Below are 25,835 nucleotides of genomic sequence, written 5' to 3' on the forward strand. Positions count from 1 at the left end.
GACTCCGCTGCCTGCCAGTTCGACTCCGCTGCCTGCCAGTTCGACTCCGCTGCCTGCCAGTCCGACTCCGCTGCCTGCCAGTCCGACTCCGCTGCTTGCCAGTCCGACTCCGCTGCCTGCCAGTCCGACTCCGCTGCCTGCCAGTCCGACTCCGCTGCCTGCCAGTCCGACTCCGCTGCCTGCCAGTCCGACTCCGCTGCCTGCCAGTCCGACTCCGCTGCCTGCCATCCCGACTCCGCTGCTCCTGTTTTGCCGGTTCTGATTTTGACTCTCGCCTGTTTTTGCCAATTTTGACTCTCTCATGTTTTGCCGGTTCTGATTTTGTCTCTCTCATGTTTTGCCGGTTCTGATTTTGTCTCTCTCATGTCTTGTCTGTTCTGATTCCGCCTGCCCTGCCTTGCCTGTTCTGATTCCTCCTGCCCTGCCTTGCCTGTTCTGATTCCTCCTGTCCTGTCTGAATCGCCACTTCTGAATCGGCCTGTCCTGAGTGCGACTCTTCTGAATCGGCCTGTCCTGAGGGCGACTCTTCTGATTTTGCCTGTCCTGTTTATCTGTCCTGTTCTCGTCGGTTCTGCCTGTCTGTTATCCCCTGTCCAGTTTGCCCGCCGGACCCCCCCCCCTGCCGAGCGCCGATTCCGATCCGCCTGACGCAGATGGCGCCTGCCTCTCCCCGTTCCTGCGTGTTCGGAGGAGGGAGCGGGGTTGCCCCAATCGTGAGCGTCGAACCATTCCGGGGCGCGAGGTAGTAATTCTTTCTTTTTGGGACCTCGGGAGCTGTCCCTTAAAGGGGGGGCTCTGTCATGGTCGCCTTGGTGACCAGTCTGCCCCGCCCTCTGGGCAACAGCTGAAGCAGTTCAACTAATTGTGTCTGCTATTTAAGGCTGGATTCTGGGCTTTGCGGGTGCTGGCTCATTATACATATCTACACAATCCCAGGTCTGTTATGCCTTGTCCTGTTTTAGGTTTAAACATTTTCCGTCTGTTATGCCTTGTCTTGTTTAGTTGAGTTGGAAGAAACTTGTTTGTTTTGTCATGTCCCAGAGTTATGGACAACTTTTATTTTGTTAAATAAAACCTATGGATCGTCAACGCATTTGAGTTCTCCCTTCCTGCCTCCTGCTTCCGTTCTGGTCCGGTCACCTCCTTCCCCCCACTCCGTTTCGTGACAAATATAACATGAACTGTACAACAACAAAAAGAAGAGCAATTTAATGGTCAATAATTCAAGCCAAGAAATATTCAAGAAATCCTTATTAATTTAACGTTATATTTCCTTTGTTAAATCAACTGCAACAATGGAGGATTTCAGCCTGTTAGGTTAAAACCTTTTAAGGAACAATACACAGATGAGGTAACAGTAGGTAAGGTCTTTGACTCAACTTTTCAGTAATTGAGTGCAAAATTGATTAAAGTTAAAAAAACGATGTGAACAGACAAGAAAGAATGCTCTAATTTCAACACACACACTTAAAGTGAATACAGCTGCAGAGCAAATGGATGCCTCTTATAAGTTTCAAGATTTCAACACTTTTAAAGTGACTGCAGCTAACAGAAGCAGACAAATGTCTCGTTTCTTTGCTTTAAGTTCTTAGGCTTTAAAAACAAAGACTACATTAAAAGGGGGTAAAAAAGACGGTAATCATAAATGCAAAAATATTCGCGATACTGAAAAATATTCGTAATTAGAAGAATATGTCAGATTTGTGACAACTCCTAAGCACACTATAGAGGTTCATCAAATATGAAGGTGACGGAATGCCCGCGCTTGTTATTCCACCCTCATCTGATGAACATGTTTTCTGCCATCCAGGCAATCTTAGCTCTTTATTGAGAATGACCTGTTTCCTGTTTCTCATCCTTGCCTCCCAGTTCACATGGAGCATCCTTTCACCGGGGTTGCTGTGCCACGGCTTAGAAACGCTTGTGAATACCGACATTTCCCAAGACAGGCAAAGATAAATGCACTTTAATTCACAACACACTCGATGGGGGTTCATATTTCACTAATTCCCTCTCCGCCTGGCTGCTATATGAAGTCAATGCTGCACCAATTTAAGTGCGCAATGAATCTGATGTGTCACCAGGCACCTCTACTTATCATATATATGACACACTCTGGTACTTTAGCCCACAAGGGACATATTTCAACCAGAAGCAAAAAGTACGATTATTGTAGACTAGTGTTGGATCTCCTCATTAAGGGTGCAAGTAGCAAAGCTCCTCGAACCCTGCTGAGAATTATTGGTCGCTTGGGCTCCAACAGTGCTGGGATTTATGAGAATGAGATGTCACAACTAAGAAAGAAGAAAAAGCAAATCAGATACTTTCCACAGTAGCATTAAGTCAAGTCAAGTCAAGTCAAGTCATTTTTATTTGTATAGCCCTTAATCACAAAGAGTCTCAAAGGGCTGCACAGGTTATTACACAGACTATTTTTCAGACTATTATTACACCATCCCCTGATCTGGACCCAACACAAGGACGAGGAAAAACTCAAAAACCCAACATGAGGAAAATGAAGAAACCTTGAAAAGGGACCGCACATGTGGCAACAAGCACCGTTTGACTGTACTAAGCTTCATCATCAAGTTCCATAATTCAACTAATTGTCAGAAATAGCCATGAGGGAGATGCTTGCCTTTGAAACATTGCTTGCTTGTGACACACATCTGCTCAGGCTCTGTGTTAGTCCATTAACCAGCAGATTACCTCAGAATTCTATGGCCATCACCGTGCATCATTAACTGTATCCATCTTCTAATCAAGTTAACTCTAGTTTTCTGGCACTTTCTCATACATGCAGTTGGCTTCAATGGCCTGTTGAATCATAATATGGAGTGAGTATGTCTACTTCTCCTTGTCAAAGTTGCATGTGTATACAGGGATCAGAATGGAGATTTTCATTTTCAGCTGAAATAGCCAGGGCGAAGCCCCCCTGAAGTCAACAGCATTTATCTTATTTGCTATGTGAAAATTGCACTAGAATGAATTAAATCCAACAAAACAGAAACCATGTATTATATATATATATATATATATATATATATATATATATATATATATATATATGTAAATTAAAAAAATAATAATATATTGACATTAAAAGCATTTGTAATATTGAACATGATCATGATGATACAAAATAATTTATTTTAATCATGTTTATAACAAATTTTAAATTTTGTTTATCCTGTTCTAAATATTGTATAAACACAAAAGATAAAATCATTTCATAAATATATAGATTTATAAATACCTCAGATTGGGATTTTCTGTCACACAGGGGAACCAGTGGTTGACTGCTGCTAGTATTTGAAGTGGAAGGATTTGAAACGGCCAATAATGTTGAACCGGTGGTGTTACTGTTAGTTTCACTGCCGATTTTAAATGCGGATCCGAGTGCATAATTTGATCGCCGGCAAGCTATTTTTGCTTTGTGCTTGTTCATTTTAGCATGATCGATCAGTGCCACACAACCTCGCGTACCATAATTGATCAGATCGACACAGTATAGACACTTTGCTTTCCCTGGAACATCACACTTTGCGATGAACTGGCTCAAAGTTTCTGTAACTTCCTCGATCTTTGCGCCGATTTTAACGTTTACTGTGACAGTCTTCTCCAGCCATGACCACTTAAATTTATTCTTGATTCCTTTATCAATCTCGGAGACAAAAGCCTCGTCTTCTTTTCTTAGTATTTTAATATTTACTTTTTCAAACGCTCATTTCACCGTTTGAAAAGACCGGAAGGAGCGCCATGTTTGAGAAAGCCAATGCTCTGAACAAAAGCTCCGCTGATTGGTTATCAGCGAACCTATCGACCAATGGTCTAAATGCTAACTTGGGGTGATGAAACAGTCACGTATCATACCTCACCCCCCCAAAATATTTTCTCATCGAATTTAGACGATTTACGGGAATGACCTTTGGGGTTCAAAAACAGCGGAAATCCGCGGATCCGCGGAAAATTCTGATCCCTGATAATAAAACCAGGGTTTCTGCATGGGTCAGAAAATCTAATAATTTGTTTCAAATGTCACAAATACTTATTTCATAATGCATTTAAATATACGTTAAATATACGTGCTCAAACACACACACACACACACACACACACACACACACACACACACACACACACACACACATTCTGTTTGTGTGCTAGGGCTGTAAATTGATTACGATTGTATTATTATATTTAATTAGATTTCTGTAGTTATCTAGCAACTAACTGCAAATCATTACTACATTGCTGTTGTTTTATGTATAAATTATAATACAGATGCTCCCCTATTTACGGACATTAGACTTTTGCAAAACGGTAGACAGTATAATTTTTTTCCGGACATTGCTGTAAGTTAAATTTTGTATTGTGTGCACCTTTTTCAGAGTAGAGGACAGTACTGAAGTGCTTCTTTCTGCCTCGTGACGCTGTGAGAGGACACCATGCATCCACACCCAAGAAGAATCCCGGCGTCTACTTCCTGGTTTGCGTGTAATCATAATACTGTATTGCTAGCACGCTAAGAACTTTGACATTTTTATTGTTTAATATCTCTATTCAATACAGTTGTTGTAAAGTGTAAGGAAGAGGCGAGCCGTTTCTTTTCAAATGAAAGTGGAATAAGAAAGCTTGACGCGTTCGAGAAAATAGTCGGGATGCTTTTTTTCGGCCACTTTTTACCACGGGGGAAAAGTAAGTATAAAGTAAAGTAAAATCTCACTTTATTTATCTTTACAGCGCATATTATTTTATTGAATGTTTATTTTTTTTTAGTACAAAAAAAATACAGATTACTTATACAAGCATTAAACATACTTACAGTGGAACCTCGGTTCTCGACCATAATCCGTTCCATTTCTTTGTACGAAAACCGATTTGTACGATCACCGAAGTCGTTTTTTCCTCATTAAAAGTAATGTAAAATCGTTTTAATCCGTTCCAACACCCTGAATTTTCACAACGAACGTAAACATGAAGCTAACCCAGGCTAATCGTACGTTCGCGTTAGCTAACATGAACGGGTAAAAATAAAAAAATCAGGTCGTTTACACGTCATTTAGCACCCGGGTCTCCACAACAAGTGGTGAGCGGTTAAAGGATAAAGAAAAAAATTATGAATAGGATTTCTTACCAGTTGGCAGAAGCCATGCTCTATTCCTGAAAGAAGGGAAACTCGCACACCTTCTTCATATTTTGCTATTATTTCTTTCTTAAATGCAATAGTTGTACCTACTACTCCTCTTTTTTCACCTGTAGCAACTTTGCTGCTTGCACCAACCTTCTTCCGAGGCATAATTAGGGGTTAAAACACTCTCTTCACCGCTTTTTGAAACGAAAGCAGAAAAGGAGTGCGCGTTGCCGTGACAACAGTTCTTCACGAGGGGTGGGGGCAATCTACACTCGTACGCCGCTCAGCATCGCCCCTAGTGTACCGCCGTTCGAACTCCGATTTTTTGAATGAAAAGCGAAGCATGAATTTCTCGAAAATTTTGGTCAAGAACCGATTTGTTCGAACTGAGAGGCGTTCGAAAACCGAGGTTCCACTGTATATAAACCGAAAAGATACAAAATAGCACTGAAGCAACTTACTAACAAATTCAACTTACAAACATAACTCGTTCGTAGGTCGGGCAGCATCTGTATGTCATTCAAGTCATAATATTCCTTTTGAATAACATAAAATTAGACGAACACCTTATTTTCAAAAATGTCTAGGATTTTTTTCAATTTGTAGGGCGTGCGTCATCGGTAAGTCCGCCCTGTTTCTCATGCAGAGTTGCGGACGTAGACCAGCTCGGTGACCCTAGGGTTGGGCGCCCGCTCCTGGGAATGAGAGGTCACACGTTGGAGCCTTGGCCGAGTCAAGACTTACAACACTTTTGGGTGAAATCTGATGTTTTTGTGAGATTGTTCACATTTCCAAATGAATGTGACATCTATGCGTCCCCTGTGACTTTCAAGGGTGTCTTGTTTGATGCCATCATATACCGCTTGCGCGAAAGAGGACATTTGACGTCACACGCAATGCATTGTTAGCGGAAGTGCCCATGGATGCTAACGCTGTAGCGTATCCAGCAATTTGAAAGTTATTGTGCTACCGGAGGCTTTAAGAGGTTTTTTCCCCCGTATATGAATTAAATCTAAAACATTGCTTTCCTTCCATTGAATGATTTCAGTGTTTTCGTCCACCGTGGTGTGTTGATTACTACGCTGCGCGGAAGAAGATGGAAACCGAGCAGCCGTCGTTAGAGAATTGGAGATTGATGAAACGAAGGTTTGCAAGTTGGAGGAAGCACAAATCGAACTCCGACAAGTTTTTATCCGTGTGTTTTACTTTGTAATCAATACTTAGATAAACCACAAACAAACTCAGTTTTGCTATTGCTGTATTTTTAAATACCCACACTTATATGCTTGTCTGTGTTGTGCCGAAAAATGCCCCCCGCCCTCGCGGCGCAAACGTTATTAAAACGTCTTATAAGCCAACTTTTGGGGGAATGTAATAGAACAGTAGGGCACGGAGCATCTGCACCTGGTATGCGCAAATATTTCATGTAAGGCGAGGGCACCCACGCCTTATCGGGCAGGTCCGCCTTCAGTCGTGTAAATTCTGAAAACAGAGCAACTATGGAGAGACTGCACACTTATTCTGCCCTTATGGGCGTGAAAATACGGTATATTATGAACAGAAATAAGTTTGTATATTTTGGTTAACATCGTAAGGAATTCTACAGCTGGCATTTGCTTAAAAGTAAACAATTAAGGAAGGTTTAAGACATTTTTTTTAAGATCATTTTTCTGCTACTGGGTTGCATTTGTATTTTATACGGGGGTTGTTAGTGAGTGTCGGTTTTGAAGCTGATTAGCGTTGTCTTTTTTAGCTGATTAATGACAGTGTGTGTGCTTGTGTGTGTGCATATGCGTGTGTGTGTGTGTTTGTATTTTAGGTAAATTCAAGTCAAGTCAAGTCAAATTTATTTATATAGCCCTTAATCACAAAAATGTCTCGAAGGACTGCACAGGATTACAATGACACAATCTCCTGATCTTAAACCAACATGCTGGCAAGGAACAACTCAAAACCTCAGCGTGAGGAAAAAGAGAAACCCTGAGAAGGGACCCCACAAGTGGTATCCCCCTTTCAGGATGACCAGGGTGAATTACATTCAGCATTACAGTACACAAACATAGTAAACACTAGGTAACATGTTGAAAATTTGTCCGGAAAGTGCATGACAGCAGCCTGTAAACTAGTCCAGAAAGTCTATGACGGCCACGACGCAGCTTCCCATCTCTGCCAGCTGGTCCATGCAGGCGTTGACATGCTTCAGGTCAAAAGCTGGTCTGCTGACTCATCTCAAATCATCCTTCTCCTTCGTATCACCACCAGGCAGGCAGTCGGAAAAAGAGGACAATACAGAATATGAGGTGGGCATCAATCATAAGCTTTGGAATAGAAGTGTGTCTTAAGCCTTGATTTAAAAACTTGAGGTTGCAGATCTTATCTCCGGAGGCAGGGCAGTCCATAGCACCGGGGCCCGGATGGAGAACGCTCTCAAGCCTGCAGACTTAGGCAGTGTTTAATTGTGCTTCATATAAAAACAATCAACTTTCACACAATGATGGTATGATTAGGCATCAAGTTTTCATTTTCTGGCAAAGTCCAAGTGATTAAGTGAGGAAACCTAACTGGTCGCTCACTTGATTTGCTACGTTTGCTTGATAGCTTAATAGTGATTGTGTGAGTGTGTGACTGAGATATTTTTTATTTCAGTTAAATGAAATAATGTAGTTTATTTGGGCACAGCACAAAAAACAGTACCAACCACTAATTAGCAAAAGGGAACAACAAACTATTTGTACCAAATGCACAAAAAAAACAGCTGAACAATACAATATTATCATAAACATGTGCCCAAAGGGAGTAGGCTTAAGGCATGGTCACACAGCCTATCACGGGCGTATCGCAGCTGAATCACGGCCAGAAGTTTCTGCCTGTGAAGCAGACACGGTGGAAAATGTGCAAAATTGGCTAAACCCGCTGTTTACCCGTGGTATGCCCGCGAAACAGCCGCCGGCGACTGTTCCGCGTCCTTATCACGGGTAACCGCGGCTGCATCGCGTTTGACCGTGCTTACACGCGTTACACACGCTAATGCACGTGATAACACCGCGATACAGGCGCAGAACAAACGTGCTATGACCGTGCTCCACCCGCGATTACCCGCTAAAATTTCGCGTCCTACCCGAGTGTAACCACGTCTTGGCCGCGGCCGTAGCACGTCGTTCCGCGTCTGTACCGCGTCATTACTTCGTGTGTACCACGTGTGCCGCCCGCGGTTACCCGTGGTCTAAAGTTTTGAGCAGCGCAAAACTTTTTCGCGCGGCCAACCGCGTGTGAATTTCTTACCGCGTGTAAAGCACTGCTGTATCTTGTCTGTATCGCGATCTCAAAGCGTCCAACAGCGTCTGCTTCACGGGCAGAAATTTCTGGCCGTGATTCAGCCTCGATACGCCCGTGAAAGGCTGTGTGACCATGCCTTTAAGCAGTGTTTAATTGTGTTTTATAAAAAAACTCAACTTGCACACAATGGTGTTAATAGGTTTAAGATTAAGCATCAAGTTTTACTTTTTTGCAAAGTCTGCGTGATTATTCTGTCTTTGTAAATTGTGACATACTAATATCCGTACTATATGTTCTTATCTTAATAGAAAACCTCATTGACATGCTTACATTTTTGCATTGCAATTCAAAGTTCTCAAAGAAGGAAGAGTAAGTGAGTTAGTGAGCAAAGGTGATAGTGGTTATTTTTTGCTTATTAATGTTGAAAATCATATTACCGGGTTTTCACATTTTGATTTTTTTCTTGTTCCAAAAACTCATGTCCCTTTAAACAACAATAATATCTATTTTGGGGCACTTTTTAAAAGACTATAGTTTGCAGGTGTATTCATTTGATTTGTATGTATTTTTGTTTATTGTTACGGCATTTGACAAACACTTGGAATGTTAATGCTCATACGTATCACTGGATTTCAAAAGCTCATGTCCCTTGAACACAGAAATGCATTTTTCTGCAGTTGAAAAACATACATTTGTATGTATTTTGTTTGTTAATTGACAAACACAGATTTGTCAACATAATTTCTATATTTGAATAAAAAAGAAGAAATTGTTGTTTTTTTGTTTGATTCATCGATGAATCCCCCCCAAAAATCCTCAGATTAATCGATTATTAAAATAATCGATAGTTGCAACCCTAGTATTTATTTACTTATGTAAATATAATATTAAATGTCTTATTATCTAAATGATAAATATTTTTTAGAATATAATATTATTGTGTTTATTGTCATTGATATCAATGCTGTGAAATAGTGTATGTGACAAATTTAGACCTGAGACTCCAGTGTAAAAATGGTAATGAAGACTTTAAAGAGAAAAAAATAGAAATTACTACTAAGATAAATAGGCCAAAATTGTTTAATTTTAATGAATTTATCTATTGAAACCCTTGTCGTCAACAGCTGTGGGTGATACTGTTAGCAGTAGCAATTGGAAGGAAGGAAGGAAGGAAGGGAGGGAGGAAGGAAGGAAGGAGGGAAGGAAGGATTTATTTTTTCATTTAAAAGTAAAATATGTCTAAAAGTAAACATTTTTAAAAATACTTTTTTTTCATCATATCAGAGCTCAGCGATAAACTGTTTCTACAGTTCTATCCATATCTGGTGGCAAATTTAAAAAAAAAACAGTTCAACTTTGCCTTGATTCCAACTACTCGGCAGTCTGTTGATAAACAAATAAATGTCTGTACAATGTTCCAATTTTAGTATATGCGAAGCCGAAGCATTGTCACTAGTCACTGAAAATATGTCATGCCACATAACACTTGAAAGCTTAAACACTTAGGATGAAATATACGATGACCATTTTGAAATGCACTTATCAAAGAAACGTCACAAAAAAAGATAACCAAACATTATAAAGAAGGCGAAACTCACCATTAACCTCCCCTGGACTTCATCAAATTAGTTGAATGTCCGCAAAAATGGCTTTGTTACATCCAGGAAAATCCAGAGTATCAAACTGTGTAAAATATTTACTCCAAAACACATGATAATGACGACGGATGAAAAAAAATGCCTAAAACATTTCTGCTTTGTTGGACGTTCCTTGTTGCGTGCCGTCTGTTTCGCTCCAAAACTACCCTTTTAAAATAAACAGATTCCTAAAATTATTCCTGATATGTAGTCTCTGACCTTTTGATTGACACCACTCTTGGGCAATAGCAACAGCCGAGACAAATGATCAATAACAGCATACACAGACACACAAGCACAATCACTGGGAGTTCCAGTGAGCCCACAGAAGCTTAGAGTCTATGGGGGATGGGCGTCACTGGGCAATGGGCAAATTAGATGTGAAACTATGGGTGTGGTAAAGAAGCCTAGAATATCGGGGTGGGTGGGGCAAGAAAATACTATGGATGCTCTGTCGTGTCGCATATATCTCCCTCAGGAAGAGTTAGCAAAACGGTAGCTGCAGCAGAGAGATGGTCATGCTTAGACAAAGCTCTCATTGAAGTGATGACTGAGCAGCCGGAGGCCATAGACGCTAATAGCAGCAGAATCCAAGGACCACTCCAAAACTAGGCTTGCACAAAAAAAGAAAAACCCTTATTTGGTGTTAATGATAACTCTGGACAGAGGGTGGGAAATTGTTTTGAAAAGTGGCATGCGAAAATGCCTCTATAATCATACTTAAAGTGCTAAAAAGCACAAAGCCTCATCTTAAAAAAAGAATCACCATGTCGAAGTTAGCTACTTTTTTTCCAGTATAATCCTAAACTTTTGAACCAATATACAAGTAATACTCATTATATTTGTTCTACTAGTACCCGATAAACTAAAGTAGCAATTGAGCTACTGTTATTAAAAGCACATAAATTATGTGTCCCAACGACCATCACCAAAAACCAGGATTATACAAATGTTTTTACCCTTTTTGCACACCATGTACAGCAGTTTGAGATAGGTAAGAATGGTCTCATTATTTACTATACATTGTAAAACTTCATTAATTCATTCATTCATTAAAACTTTCATTGTAACATTGCCTTTTATCATGAGTATGTAGATATGTTATGGTGCAAATTCAGATTATAGACCCTTCATTCATCCATCCATTATCGACACCGGTTATCCTCTGTAGGTTTGCGGAGTGTTGGAGCCCATCCCAGCTATCTTTGGGCAGTGAGCAGGGGACACCCTGAACTGGTTGCTAGCCAGTCCCAAACCCTTCAATTATAACAAAGCAAATATTGATTTTTACAAGCAATGTTGGCGAGTTGAGAATTGAGATTTGAATTATTTAAACCACAACCATTTTTTGGAAGAATAAGTGAAAAGATTTGAATATGTTAATCTCTTAAATGTTGCCCTGCCGGCAGGCCATCGCAGACGTGTCTGTACGAAGTTCACGAGTCACTGAAATATGTCATGCCACATTGCATGGGCAACCTTAAACTTTTGAGATTCAAGATATGCAGACCATGTACTTAGCACAGGATCATTACCCGCAAACTACAGAGCTGGTATAACTTACCAATAACATGCCCTTGTAGCCAGCTAATGAAATGATTCTCCACAAACATGGTCTTTTTACATTCAGAACAATCCAGTGAATCCAACCATGCAAAAGATTTACTCCGAAACACATGATTATGTGGACAAATAAATACATCCGCCTAAAAGCTTTTGTGCATCGTTTGACAATTGCCCCATAATTCCCTTTAACAAGTAAACACACTCGTAAGATGATTTCCAAAATAGCCATAGCCTCTGAACTTATGAATGACACCACTCTCGACCAATTGCAATCTTTTTATTCAGGGTCCACAGCCTGCAATAGCCTAAAAGAGCATGTATTGAAAAAAAAAGGACAAAAATTTAAAAAAAAATCAGTCAGTGACTGATTCGAATGATGATTGACACATTGGTTAGCCAATAAAACTCACCAAATAAAGATATGCTCATGGATTAAAATCAGAGCTGAAAATAAGGCCAATCGTCCTCCACTTTTACGCATGATTATCACGCGCAAGTGTAACAATCAGCGATAGAAACGTGGAAAGAGAAATCAAAACATTTATAACTTTTACGAACTTTATTTTGTAATGTCTAAAATAATGTATCCAAAGTCAAATACACTGTTAAAAAGTTTTAGAGTTGATCTATTAAAGGGTTCTCTTGGGTCTCCAAATGACCACTCATGGACAAGCCTAGAATATACCCTTAGAAAAATGTGTAAAATACAATGTTTAGTTTTTCAGATTGTGATCATATTTGACCTTGGACCAAGTCGGGCTTCATGCTATTGTCCCAGCTGTTTTCCAGCTAAGATGCCCATACACTCATGTACAGGCATGTGATTGAAAAAAAGATTTTAAAATATTCTATTTCTGTATGTTCCATCTTTGATTACTCAATGTTAGTAGCACTTGCAGAGATTATTTCAGTTGGGGACAAAACTTCAGGGTGTTACCTTTAAGAAGAGACAAAAAAGCTGATTAATAAATAGCTTGTTCACTTTGTTTAGCTTCACTATTGCATTCCTCCAAACGACTATACAGTAAGACCTCGGTTATCGCGGTTAATGGGGAACAAAACCACCCGCTAAAAGTGAAAATCTGCGAAGTAGCGACGCCCCTTCAAAAAATAAATAAATAAATAAATAAATCTCATTATCTGCACCGCTTATCCTTATTAGGGTCGCGGGGGGGTTGGAGCCCATCTCAGCCATCTCCGGGCAGTGGGCAGGGGACACCCTGAACTGGTTGCCAGCCAATCGTAGCTGCAAATCACATTAGTTCTCGCAGCTTGCTGCATTCTTCATCGACGCACGAGCCGAGTGATCCACCGCTAAGAGTCGTACAGCTGGGCGATTTTACGTCCGCCCAGGACGATCAGAGACAAATTCACGACAGGGTTTATACTTGCGCCGCACCGCGGGTGCCGTTCGGTCGCTCCTGCGAGCGAACCCCTAACTACTTTCGGGCACGATACGCACGACACCGACACAGTTACGTCCGCCGCCTTTTGCTCGCCGCACGCAGCGACGGCCACCTGTCTCGCGCCGTGCTACTGAGGTCGTCGGACGAGCGGGCTCCCCCCAGTTACGGGGGTAGCCCGATCACGACTGCCGTCTTTTCTCGCGTCGCGCCGTGTGACGCCGCATCCGCCGAACTCGCTCCGTCGCGCGGCCCGGGAGTGACCTCCCCGGACACCAGCCACCGGACATGCAGTGCCATACGACTCACCTATCATGCTCTCTTTGGAGTGATGAGCTATTGCATTATCTTTGCCTACGTGTAGCCTCATGGAGAATCTGATTTGTCTTAGGTCAAACTTGTATATATTTATTTACTTGCACCAGTTCTCCCTGCTATGCTAAATATTTCCTAACATCGTTTGGCTTTGTGCATCATTAATCACATCGTAGCATTATAATAGAATGCTGCACTCTGCTTAAACTTCCAAAGCTGTTTTATGCATAAACTTTTGAATATCATCCAGTGATGGTTCATTACGCTGGCTTCTCTTCAAGGGTTCTCTCCAGGGTTCGGGGTAGGAGAAAAAAAAAGTCTTCACACATTAATATCATTTATTCGGTGCTGCTGGATTAAGAATCCTATTTTAAAAAATCTCAAATCTGCCTGACAGTTTTGTTAGAGCATATATTGGCAAGTAAGTGGTGTGTGATATGTGCATGGGGGCAACATATGGCATCACCTTCTCTTCTTAAGCTTGTTGCCTGGGGAAACCACAATAATTTCAGCTTCTCATAACACCTTTTGGACTTTGGGCACTATTCAATAGATTGCTCTAAATGCCAATAACCTTAAATAGCAATTAAACACCCATTAATCTACAGTAACGGGCTTCTATTTATAAAAGTGAGAAGCAGAAAGGTACTGTGACAATACAGTTACGTTCTGTAACCATAGAGAGGACTTGTGTTTAAAGGAGTACAGTTACAATATGCAACCAAAAAGAGGACTCATATTTAAAGGAGTGGTGTGTCGTTTGAGGTGTTGTCCTTAAACAGTTGAAAGTAGTATATTTCGTCCAATAAGATTATTTTAACAATGCCCAATTGAGTTCAACGAGCCATTATGTGTTTTTTTCCCCAATCGTGTTTATCTCGTTTCATCTTATTTTCAGGGTGGACAGAGGCCGCAATAATGACACAGGCAAGGCTGTTTTTATAAGAGTTCCAAATTCGGTACAGCTCTTAAATACCGTTATGCATTCATGCAATAGTATATGAATAAGAGTGAAACCAGTTCCTGAAAGGCATCAGATTTTATTTCGTTTTTCTTACCTGGACAGCATATAGCAGCTGTTCTCGAATGAGGTTACTAGTACTCTTGGGGGCACCGGAAGACACACAACCGAGTAGGCTAATGTGGAAATGGTTGATTGGTTGGTTGGATCCCTTAACCACTAGGGTTTTAGGGGCACCATTGGCTGTGGTGTGTCTTGGGCGAGTACAGCCTGGTGGCATCTATCCATCTCGAACCAGGGACTTTTCTTTTTTGTTAGGCGAATACACTAACCACTGCGCTACAAGACATAATGTGAAAATATATCTTTGAAAAGAAACCAGTAATCAGGAAATTACAGTCTTTGCTTCCCTGCTACTTACTACTGCGAAAAATAGAATCCACTCCTAAAGGCAGGAATATATTTTCATTTCAATTTTTTTTCTAGACAAGTATGAGAATAGACTCTTCAAATTGCAACTTTAACAAAATTTAAAAAAAACTCTTGAAAAAAAACAATTACTAAAAAAAAATTATAATCCATGAAATCAGTGTTTTGTTTTACCCGAAAAACTGTATAGTAAAAAATAGAAAATCAATAGCAAACGGTTGAAAATAAAGAATGGCATTGAGCAGTCTGCCGCAGTTCCCAATTTAATGTCACGTTGAGTCCTGCTTCCAGTGATCAGCTGAGAAACTGTAACATTCTACCATAGTGGCAGCAGATTCTTATATTGGCTTTTTATATACTAATAATCTGGTCCTGAGGTACTGCAGGGAATTATTCAATAAGATGTTTAAAATTGCATTGCATATATAATAATTTATAATCCAATAAAACAAAAATTAGAATATAGCACATATTTTGGCATATTTTACTATTTCCTCATTTTACAAAAAAAAATGTTCAATTAGCAGGATATGTTAGCTAATTGTAAGAACAGTGGGACCTCGCTACTTCGTGGTTCCACGTTCGCGGGTTCAGAGCTTCGCGGATCTAAAAAATAATAATAATAAAATAAAATAATAATTAAATGTTTTTTTTTTAAAGCATTTTTGAAAGGGCGTCGCTACTTCGCGGATTTTCACTTTTCGCAGGTGGTTTTGGTCCCCATTAACCTCGATAACCGAGGGATTACTGTATTGTTAATATAAAAAATATTGTTATGGTAAAGATACAGTAAAATATGAAAAATCGGTTAAAAATATTAAGTAAAACTTAAAATTACAGCAAAAGGGTGACCACAAATGAAAATAAAAAAATGTATACAGTCAATTTAGGCAACATAAAAATTCAAGCATTAAAAAAACTTGAAACTGGTGCAGGCGGTTTAATTTCAAATATTTTTACTGATTTTTGTTTAATAAAAGAAAGGGTCTTGGCAAAAAAAAAAAAAAAAAAAGTTGCGAATGACTGACATATAGTACCAGACTTAAGATCCTGTACTTCAGTTGAGCATCCAGATGTTTGCTGTGACAGCCATCAACAAAAGCATTAGCTCACACAAGCTATCACCATCAACAGCAAGGTTACCACGGATCTCTTATTAAGGGCAAAGTCTATTAATTGAATTTAGGTCACATTTTACAATGACAACTGTTCCCCTTTGCAAAGCCCAATTAATAGCGCACAATCTATGTAGGTGTGACACAATGGCAGCTGCCATGTGTCCTCTGAACAGCCCCGATGCCCTTCTCCTTCCATCCAGAAACAAATACAACGGGTGCTCAGTGTTTATGTCACCTCTTAATTGCATTTCTTTCCACATGGTAGAGGTATGCCTTTGCAAAGATACCTCCAGGAAGAAAAAGAAGGTCAGGCTGCCAATTTGGAGCTGACAGTTTGAAATTTTGCAGCAGCATTTAGTTTTGCTTGAGAAGAGAATGGAGAGCTATTTCTCACCTATGAAATCAGGGAAAAACAAAAGAGATAAGAATAGAGAGGAACCAGGGACCGCGAGGGCTGATATATTAAAAGCAAATCAGACAGCTAGGATGGCCCAAGACTGTTTAGACTTAAAAACTAGTAGTTGGCAGCCTTTGAAGTATTGGTGTAGACTCTTGTGTCATTTCTGAACCGCAAAATAAGAAGTATTCCAACAATAGCTCAGCTTCTGAGATCTAAGTATTAAAAAAGTAAGACTTTTCCCCTATTCCTGGACATATAAAAATATGATGTAACAAATACACATTCGCTCATGATTAAATATGGTAATTGTACGGACTGTTATGACAACTTTGTGATTGACATAAACATATTCAAGACAATTGGCTTGCAAACCGAGGCAGTCATAGTTATACCGGGACATACGTTCACCCAAGGTAACCTCCCCTGATTGTCATTATATAAGTCAATAAGTAAATTGGATTGTCCTAAAAACATAAACTTTAGATAAACTACACACTAGTGGTGAGCAAGAAGAAAAAATAAAACAGATAAAAACGAAATTGCCTTTTATATGGCTTCTACAACAAAGTCAACAAAATTAAGAAATACGTGCCCAAATTGTTACTGTGACTTGGCGAAATAGTTTGAAATAAAGCTGATGAACTCCAGACTTTTCATCCCTTTCCATTTATAAATAATTTCCATGAGGCCATGTTAGAGCGAGGAGGTGAGGCTGAGGGGAGGACGAAAACAGAATTAAAAGGATAAGGAGGCGATGCACGGCTAAAAAGAAGCAGCCGGCTCGGGAAAGCTTGCAAGATGGCGGGATGACATCGGGCTGATCTTTCACCGATGCACTCTGCATGAGTCCTGCTCTAAAATACTGTAGCTCATAAAACGAAGATAAATGAAACGTGAATAAACAGATCCAAAGAAACGGCATTTAGAGAAAGAATACCAAAATCTTTGACCTCTCATGGGGGTGTCACTTGGACAAGGAGCAAGGTTATTTTCTTCTTATTTACATTCCACTGTGTCTGGGTCAAACTTGGTGTGTCTCTCTCCGGCTGCCCGTCGGTCAAAATCCTGAGCGTCACCGCACCCGGTTGCGAGGGCTTGGCAGCTTTGGTCAAGAGTTTTTCGCGGGTCACCAACCAGCTTACACGCAAGGTGACGGACGCTACTGTTTTGGAAAAACTTTCTGACAGCAGTTGACCATGTGGAGCTTGTTGGACTAATGAATTATATAAGCAATGTATAAAAGTGCAACACAAGGACAGGATGGCAAGTTAATTATACATTGATATGATCTTGTTTTGTGAGGCAAAGGGTAAGTGGTGGTGAGACCTGGGGGTTCCGTCAACAATATAGGGGTCTCAAACAGATGAAGGCCCTGATAACGCAGAGTTATACGTAGTAGCACTTGCCCTCCAATCTAACAACCCACATCCCTCCATGTATAAAATTCAAAGCAAACGGTTTCTGACACCGAGGACAATTACAGATGTAAATTCGGAACAACTTCAAGGAAAGACCTTTTTGGTGGTACTGGAACATATAATCTACCACCCATAAAACCTAAGTGGTTATATCTTTTTTTATAACAATTGTTTGTAAAACTAATTTTACTTACAGAAAGCCACACTGTAAAACAACTGGGGCAAAATATGTTAATCAATCTGGTTCAAGAGCAGTTGCTTAGTTTGTCGACAAAATAGTTTCATACAAAACAACATTGCCACCAAACGGAAAAGATAAAAAAACAAATGAATAATTGTTAATATAGCAAGAAAATATAGTAATTTCGGTTCATACATAAATATTGGGCAGTTTATCTTAAGGATTGACCAGTACGGGTTGTTCAGGGCTGATACCGATGCCGATTATTAGTGTGGAGGCAGATTACCGATATTTGCAGCCAATATACATTTGCTTTAAAAGCTTAAAAATTAGCACATGAACATTTTAACGATGCAAAAAGAAACAAAGAATTTTGTTGTAAATTCAAATAAAACATTACTAGCGCAAAGGAAATCTTGACAGGTAATAAATTAGAATTTCAACACAAGTAACAGGACTAAGCTTAACCTTTCACATGACTAAAAAGTGAGGTGATTTACACTGGGAAATCCAATAAAACCAGTGTCTCAGTCACAATCGTGCCCTGATTATTGCAATCAGTGAACAACTACAAACAAACATGTGTTGCAATGAGGTTATCACAACACATGGCTAAATAGTACGAAATATAAAACCTACTTGTGCACTTCTAGTCGTTGTTATGAACATAAGTGTAACCAGCCCGTTTTTGGGGGGCTCAAGCACCCCTAAAATTACAGCATTTTTAACGAAAGACAGGAGAAGGGAAAAAAAGGGTCGGGCTTGCTGCTCGGTATTGTGCTTAATATCGGCTATATGGGCTTTATAATATCGCAATACCGATATCCATCAAATTCCCAAATATTGGTGCCAATAATCGGCCTGCCCGATAATCGGTCAACGTGTAGTTTATTTATTTCAAGCCTAAAAATTTGTGTCCCCAGATTTCTGGGTTAATTGCTTAAACAACCTCAAACCCCACTCAAAATATATTTGTGTATTGTACAAAATACTCCCTTATATGTTAAGTCATTTGTTAAAAACAACACTCCAACAAATGTGTTGTTTTCTAGTTTTGTTTTTACGACAAATTGTGTTGTTTGTTTTCAGCAACCTGAACATATTTAGTCTTTTTTTTAAAAAAAAACACATGAATAATTTAAGCAATATATTTAAGGAATGAACCAATCTGTGTTTTAACCACTTTGGGGATTTTATATCTCGAATGTTCTCTTTGATGGTCTGGCCAACTAAGTATTTCACATCCCTAAAAAGGGGGGGGGGGGGGGGACCCTCAGGTCTACAACAATAAGGGACTCGTTGAATCATAAACGATTAAAAGTGAAGGTAAAATTAGTCTGGCCCTTTGACAGTCTCTGGATGGGTCCTTGGAGACTGTTCCAGTTGTCCACAATTGAAGAAAAAGGAACATTGATTTTGATGAGAGAGTCTAATAAGAGGAAGATGTACAAAACGTCGAGGAGACATGAGAGTATAAAGTCTCAAAAGACCAAAAGAAGATTGTTGACAAATCTAAAAATTAGTAGAATCAAACGAATGAACATCTTTCTAGCTTTGCTGCTCCCATGCGGCAACTCTCTTCTTCCTAACGCACAGCAAGCTAAAAAAAAAGGCTTTGTTTTGATGATGCTGACAGTCTCCATGGAGCAATTATAGCTGCCCTGTCAAATACCAAAAGGCTCCAAAGAACCGGTTCACTGCCTGAGGGGCCCTCTCGTACCCCATGAAATCCTCATTTCCAGTTGGCCCACACCAGCCTTTGAACTGTAATGAAGAATGCCAAAGAAACAAACAGGGGGTTCAGAAAATAGCATCCGAGTCAATAGCGGGCACACCTCGACCCAACCTCCATATCCGGCAGTACCTTCGGGCACACCTTTTATCCGCAGGCTTCTTATTAGTTAAGGGCATCCCATCTACATTTTGATGATGTCTTTTGTGTCCCTGTTGGGTAAACCGTAGTGATGAAGTTGTATTCTGTGTGTGTAAGTCTGTGCTTGGTGGTGTGCTCATCATATGGCCTTCAGCATTCATTAATTTACCCAGAAGTAAGACTGGAGCAAATGGCAGGCTTGAAGCCTCCGTTTTCTGGAGGTAAATGCGAGGGGTTGGACAAAAAATGTATTCGTTTATATAGTGTGATTTTATTATTAGCGATTTAAAATATCGATCTTTCTCCCCAGAATCAATTTACGTGACGTCATATCTGGTACGTTGTGGAAAATGGAGAAAAAAGGCAAGCAATGAGAACTAAGGGACGCGCCTTTAAATTTTAAGTCTAAAGTAGTGGCACATTGTTGTTTCTTAGCTTACACTTGATTCTTTTCACTTGTTTACACTGAGTTTTTTTTAATTTGGAAGCGCTATTTTATTTTTTCATCTTAGTGACTGTAAATCGCATCATTAAAGGACCACATTTGTCCAATTGATGACATTTTGTGGCTGTAAACCTGTTGCACAGTGTACATTGTCTCTGTTGAAATAGATGTCAGCTTCCAGGACTGACTGACAGAGACTGATGTGCATTGTTTGGGCATCATTCATGGTTTATTGTCCCAGAAGTGTATATAAGTTGATTGTTTTTTAGGAAAGAAACGTATATTGCATACGTCAATTATTTCGAATCACAAGATTGAAGAATCGCAATTTTTGAGAATTGTGATGTAAATCAAATCGCTGCCTTTGTACCGTGATACGATCAAATCGTGACCAAAGCATATCGTCCCACCCCTAGTAAATGCTGGTAAACACTAAGCAGCAAACCCCTTGCACTCGTCACCAGTCGGCAAACTATCAGACCTCTAATTACATTTAATCATACACAGACACAAATAAGACATGACTATTTAGACCAAGGAATTTTACCAATTGCCAATAGCATTGATTGCCTCGCTTCTCTTCCTTACGTTGTTCACAATCTTTTTGAATTGGAAGCCTCATCATATCGTCCTGTATTGAACTTAATGTTGTTGAATTTGTGGAAGTAGTCTACAATAGTCATTGTGTTGTCATTCTCACTTTCCAAATCTGAATATGCCATTAAATGATCAAGATTGCGTGCCGTGGCACAAAAGAAAACAATGATACAAGCTAACCAACCTGAGAGAATTACAGAGCATTGCATTCAGTCTTCCATACATCCCGACATTAAATCAGCTCACATCTCATAGGCCTATTTTAGAAAGCAGATCTAACCCGACAGAAGCCTGTAATTTGTTTCTTTCCCTTTTTGCTTCTAATTAATACATAGAAGTACTTGTAAATGATAAAGATGCAATCAAAGTTGCCTGAAAACATGTTGGTACCTAACAGTGAGAAGTGTAGAAAGAGAAAGAAAGAGAAGTGTAGTGTTTTTGTTAGATACGTTTTACTGCTGTCCAATTCAGATGTAAAAAATTGAGGACTAAAAGGATGAAAATATTCCGAAAGGTTGTGCTCATATATGCTGTGCACTGTGTATGTACAATATTTTTGAATATAAAACACAAACGGTAACATATGCAGATGACACTCAACTATATCTTCCGATGGAAGAATTTGCCACACTAAACTGTGGAGGCCTGCCTAACTGAGATAAAATAATGGATGTCACTAAACTTATTGCGCCTTAACTCTGAAAAGACAGAAATGTTAGTTATTGGTCCATCTAAATGCCGTGACTTGTTCTCAAAAACTGCTCTGAACATTAACAAATATAATATTACCCAGAGTGACTCAGTCAAAAATTTAGGTGTCACATTTGACCCTGATCCGTCCTTTCAAACACACGTTAACAATATTACTAGAACAGCTTTTTTCCATCTTCGCAATATTGCTAAAATTCACCCTATTCTCTCTCAGTTGGATGCAGGGATTATAATTCACGCGTTTGCTACCTCCCATCTCGATTACTGTAATGCACTACTCTCCGGTCTCCCAAGGTCCAAAATCAAGAGCCTTCAGCTGGTACAAAATGCTGCAGCAAGAATTTTAACTAAGACAAGAAAGTTTGATAACATTACCCCGATTTTAGCTAACCTGCATTGGCTCCCTGTTATCTTAAGATGTGATTTTAAGGTTCTGTTGGTAGTATACAAAATCATGCATGGACTTGCTCCCTCATATATTTCAGATTTAATTTCGACCTATGTTCCGGTCCGGAGCCTTCGCTCTGAAAATGCTGGTCTACTAGTGATCCCAAGAGCCAAGAAGAGATCCGAAGGTTCGAGAGCGTTCTCTATTCGGGCCCCGGTGCTGTGGAATGCTCTTCCCCCTGAGATTCGATCTGCAACCTCAGTGGAACTGTTTAAATCTTAGCTTAAAACAGACTTCTATTCTATAGCATATGAATAAGCTGTATTTATATATATATTTATATATTTATATTTAGGGCGGCGCAGTGGTTAGCGCGTGTGCGGCACAGTTCTGAGGTCGTGGGAACTTCCTGCGTGGGTTCAAATCCAGCTCCCGGCCTTACTGTGCGGAGTTTGTATGTTCTCCCCGTGCTTGCGTGGGTTTCTTCCGGGCACTCCGGTTTCCTCCCACATACATTTCAGGTGAATCGGCCGGTCCAAATTGTCCCTAGGTGTGACTGAGCGAGTGAGTTGTCTGTCCCAATGTCCCCTGCGACTGGCTGGCAACCAGTTCAGGGTGTCCCCTGCCCACTGCCCGATGATTGCTGGGATGGGCTCCAGCACCCCCGCGACCCTACAGAGGATAAGCGGTGCAGCTAATGAGATGAGATGAGATATTTATATTTATATATATATATATATATATATATATATATATATATATATATATATATATATATATATATATATATATGTACTCCCGAAGCACCCCCCACAAGGACTACCGATACAAAACGTATAAAAACAAATTGACAGGAATATTAAGAGCGAGGAAGAAATTATACTATACCAAAGTAATATTAAAAGTATTTGGGATGTATTAAATAGTATAGTCAAGTCAAGTCAAGTCAAATTTATTTATATAGCCCTTAATCACAAAAATGTCTCAAAGGACTGCACAGGATTACAGTTACAAAATTACACTATTACCTGATCGTAAACCAGCATGCGGGCAAGGAAAAACTCAAAAACCTCAGTGTGAGGAGAAAAGAGAAACCTTGAGAAAGGACCTCACATGTGGTAATCCCCCTTCCAGGATTGACCAGGGTGAATTACAATTAGCATTACTGTACACATAATAGTAAACATAAGGTAAGATGTTGAAAATGTCCAGAAAGTGCATGACATCAACGACGCCCCCAGCCTGCAAACCAGTCCAGAAAGTCTATGACGGCCACGACGCTGCCTCCCGTCTCTGCCAGCTGGTAAATGCAGCAATAAAAGGGAAGAATGTAAGTAATGCATATCCAAATTATTTTATTGATAAGAACAGTGAAAATTATAATTTAAATCAAGTTGTGGAGAATTTCAATCGTTATTTTGTAAATGTTGGACCAGAGCTCGCTGCAAATATAAGCACAGTAGTAAGGAATTTGAGTCACTGATAAAAATGAACTCCGAGACCATGTTTTTATCTGGGGTCACGGAATCAGAAATCTTAGACGTGGTTAACAACTGTAAAAACATAACTTCTATGGATTGTTTTGACATCGATATGGTACTAGTAAAGCAAATTATAAATAGCCTTATGAAAACCATGGACCTACATATGTAATCTATCATTTCTAACAGAGAAAGGTACAAATGAGCCTGCAGGAGGTAAAGAAGCTTAAAGGAATATATTTGTTGAAATAGGATACAGGCTCTGAAATTATTCTTATTTCATAAAAGCTATCAACTTCACATATCGAAAATAAATTCGGGGGTAATGCAATTAATTTATATATGGAGTAATCATTAGCTGTAACTATTTTTTTTCAGTAACATGCCCAACACTGGTTAAGTATGAAATATTGTTTGCATTATCAGGCTCCTGCTAGCTATTATCACATTAATACTTATTACTGTGCGACAAAGCGGACTCAAATCTGTGAGCAAACTCCTCTTTTTTTCCAGCCTTTTTTATTTTTTCTTGTTTATTCGTAACTTCTAGATAGATAGATAGATAGATAGATAGATAGATAGATAGATAGATAGATAGATAGATAGATAGATAGATAGATAGATAGATAGATAGATAGATAGATAGATAGATAGATAGATAGATAGATAGATACTTTATTCATCCCAGCAGAGAAATTCACATTTTATCCTCCATCCATCCATCCAGCAGCCTTAAAAAGGGAAGCCCAGACGCTACGATCAGCCGCCCCGACAATGGAGGCGTGTAACATGGTCCACTCGGACTCAATGTCCCCTGCCTCCCTCGGGACATGGGCAGTTTTGCCGGAGGGGTGAATAAGCAACTTCTTCTGACAGGAGATTCTGCTAGTCGTTCCCAACAGGTCCTCACAACACGCTTGGGTTTGCCAGGTCGGACTGGCATCTTCCACCACCATTGGAGCCAACTCACCACCAGGTGGTGATCAGTTGACAGCTCTGCCCCTCTCTTCACCCGAGTGTCCAGAACATGCGGCCGCAGGTCCGACGAAACATCGACAAAGTCGATCTTCGAACTACGGCCTAGGGTGTCCTGGTGCTAAGTGCACATATGGACACCCTGATGTCTGAACATGGTGTTCGTTCTGGACAAACTAATACGGGCACAGAAGTCCAATAACGAAACACCACTCGGGTTCAGGTCAGGGGGGCCCTCCAGGTCTCACTGTCATTGCCCACGTGAGCGTTGAAGTCTCCCAGCCCCAGGGGGCGCGCTCTCAAGCACACCCTCCAAGGACTCCAAGAAAGGTGGGTACTCTGAAATGCTATTTGGTGCATAAGCACAAACAACAGTCAGGACCCGTCCTCCCACCCGAAGGCGGAGGGAGGCTACCCTCTCGTCTACCGGGGTGAACCCCAACAAACAGGCACTGTGCTGTGGAGCAACTAATATGCCCACACCGCGCCTCTCCCCCCGGGCAACTCCAGAGTGGAAGAGAGTCCAACCCCTCTCGAGAGGACTGGTACCGGAGCCCAAGCCGTGCGTGGAGGTGAGTCCGACTATATTAATTCGGAACTTCTCAACCTCACACACCAACTTGGGCTCCGTCCCTGCCAGAGAGGTAACATTCCATGTCCCAAAAGCCAGTTTCTGTAGCCAGGGATCGTCGCACCAAGGACCCCTCCCTTGGTCGCTGCACAGCTCTCTACGCACCCGACCCCTTTGGCCCCTCCTACAGGTGGTGAGCCCATGGAACCCGGCCTTTCGGGCTGTGCCCGGCCGGACCCCGTGGGCAAAGCCCCGGCCACCAGGCGCTCGCCAGCGGAACCCACCTCCAGGCTTGGCTCCAGAAGGGGCCCTGGTAACCCGTGTCCGGATGAGGGAAATGTTATTTCTCTTCATAAAAGGGTCGTCTGATCCGCGTTTTGTCTGGCCCCTCACCTAGAACCTGTTTGCCATGGGTGACCCTACCAGGGGCTTAAGACCCCGACAACATAGCTCCTAGGATCATTGGGACACACAAACTCCTCCATCACGATAAGGTAGCAGAGGTTTATGTTTTATTTTTTTCTTTTGTTTTTTTTTCACATTTATATATTTTCTTTTATTATTTTTTTACTTTTTTACTACTTCTTTCTTGTTCTATTATTAATTTTCTTCCTTTCCTCTCTTTTTTCATATACTTTTTTTTCTTCTTTTGTTAGTCTTTTTTTCCGTTTTTTCTATACTGTTCTAGATTTTCTTTGGATGGGCAGAGTGACTCCATGGCACTGCCCACCGCTGCCACCATGGTAACGCCCCTGATCTGTTGAGACCCCTCTCGAGTCGATGCATGCAAATGTTGGCCTGAACATGGCAGCATGCTAGCATATACACGACCGAGCCTCGTAGAGCGCCCATTATCATGCGCCTGGGTGCTTTGTAGAATTATCAGCGAGAATATACGTTTCGAGGGAAGATTTATAAGCAGTACTTGCGGGGGCGTGGGTAAATGTAGCCGCTGA

The 25,835-nt window shown here is 40.6% G+C and overlaps 1 protein-coding gene across 4 annotated transcripts in view; it reads right to left on the minus strand.

The window, feature by feature from the left end:
* The window catches only part of LOC148364953 (tetratricopeptide repeat protein 28-like), a 298,161-nt gene that overhangs the window by 218,690 nt on the left and 53,636 nt on the right, over positions 1-25,835 (minus strand). For 3 of the 4 annotated variants that reach the window (XM_088335309.1, XM_088335310.1, XM_088335308.1), the window contains exon 1: positions 5,138-5,411. The exons of the other annotated variant lie outside the window; for it this stretch is intronic. In XM_088335309.1, coding sequence (XP_088191435.1) covers positions 5,138-5,299 — 162 coding nt within the window. In that variant the 5' untranslated portion in view covers positions 5,300-5,411. Of the gene's footprint in view, positions 1-5,137; positions 5,412-25,835 lie in introns of those variants that run through there. 4 annotated transcript variants of the gene reach the window in all.

Source organism: Urocampus carinirostris, chromosome 5, assembly GCF_059441175.1.
Source record: "Urocampus carinirostris isolate Australia breed hairy pipefish chromosome 5, RoL_Ucar_1.0, whole genome shotgun sequence".
In the NCBI taxonomy this organism is placed as follows: Eukaryota; Metazoa; Chordata; class Actinopteri; order Syngnathiformes; family Syngnathidae; genus Urocampus; species Urocampus carinirostris.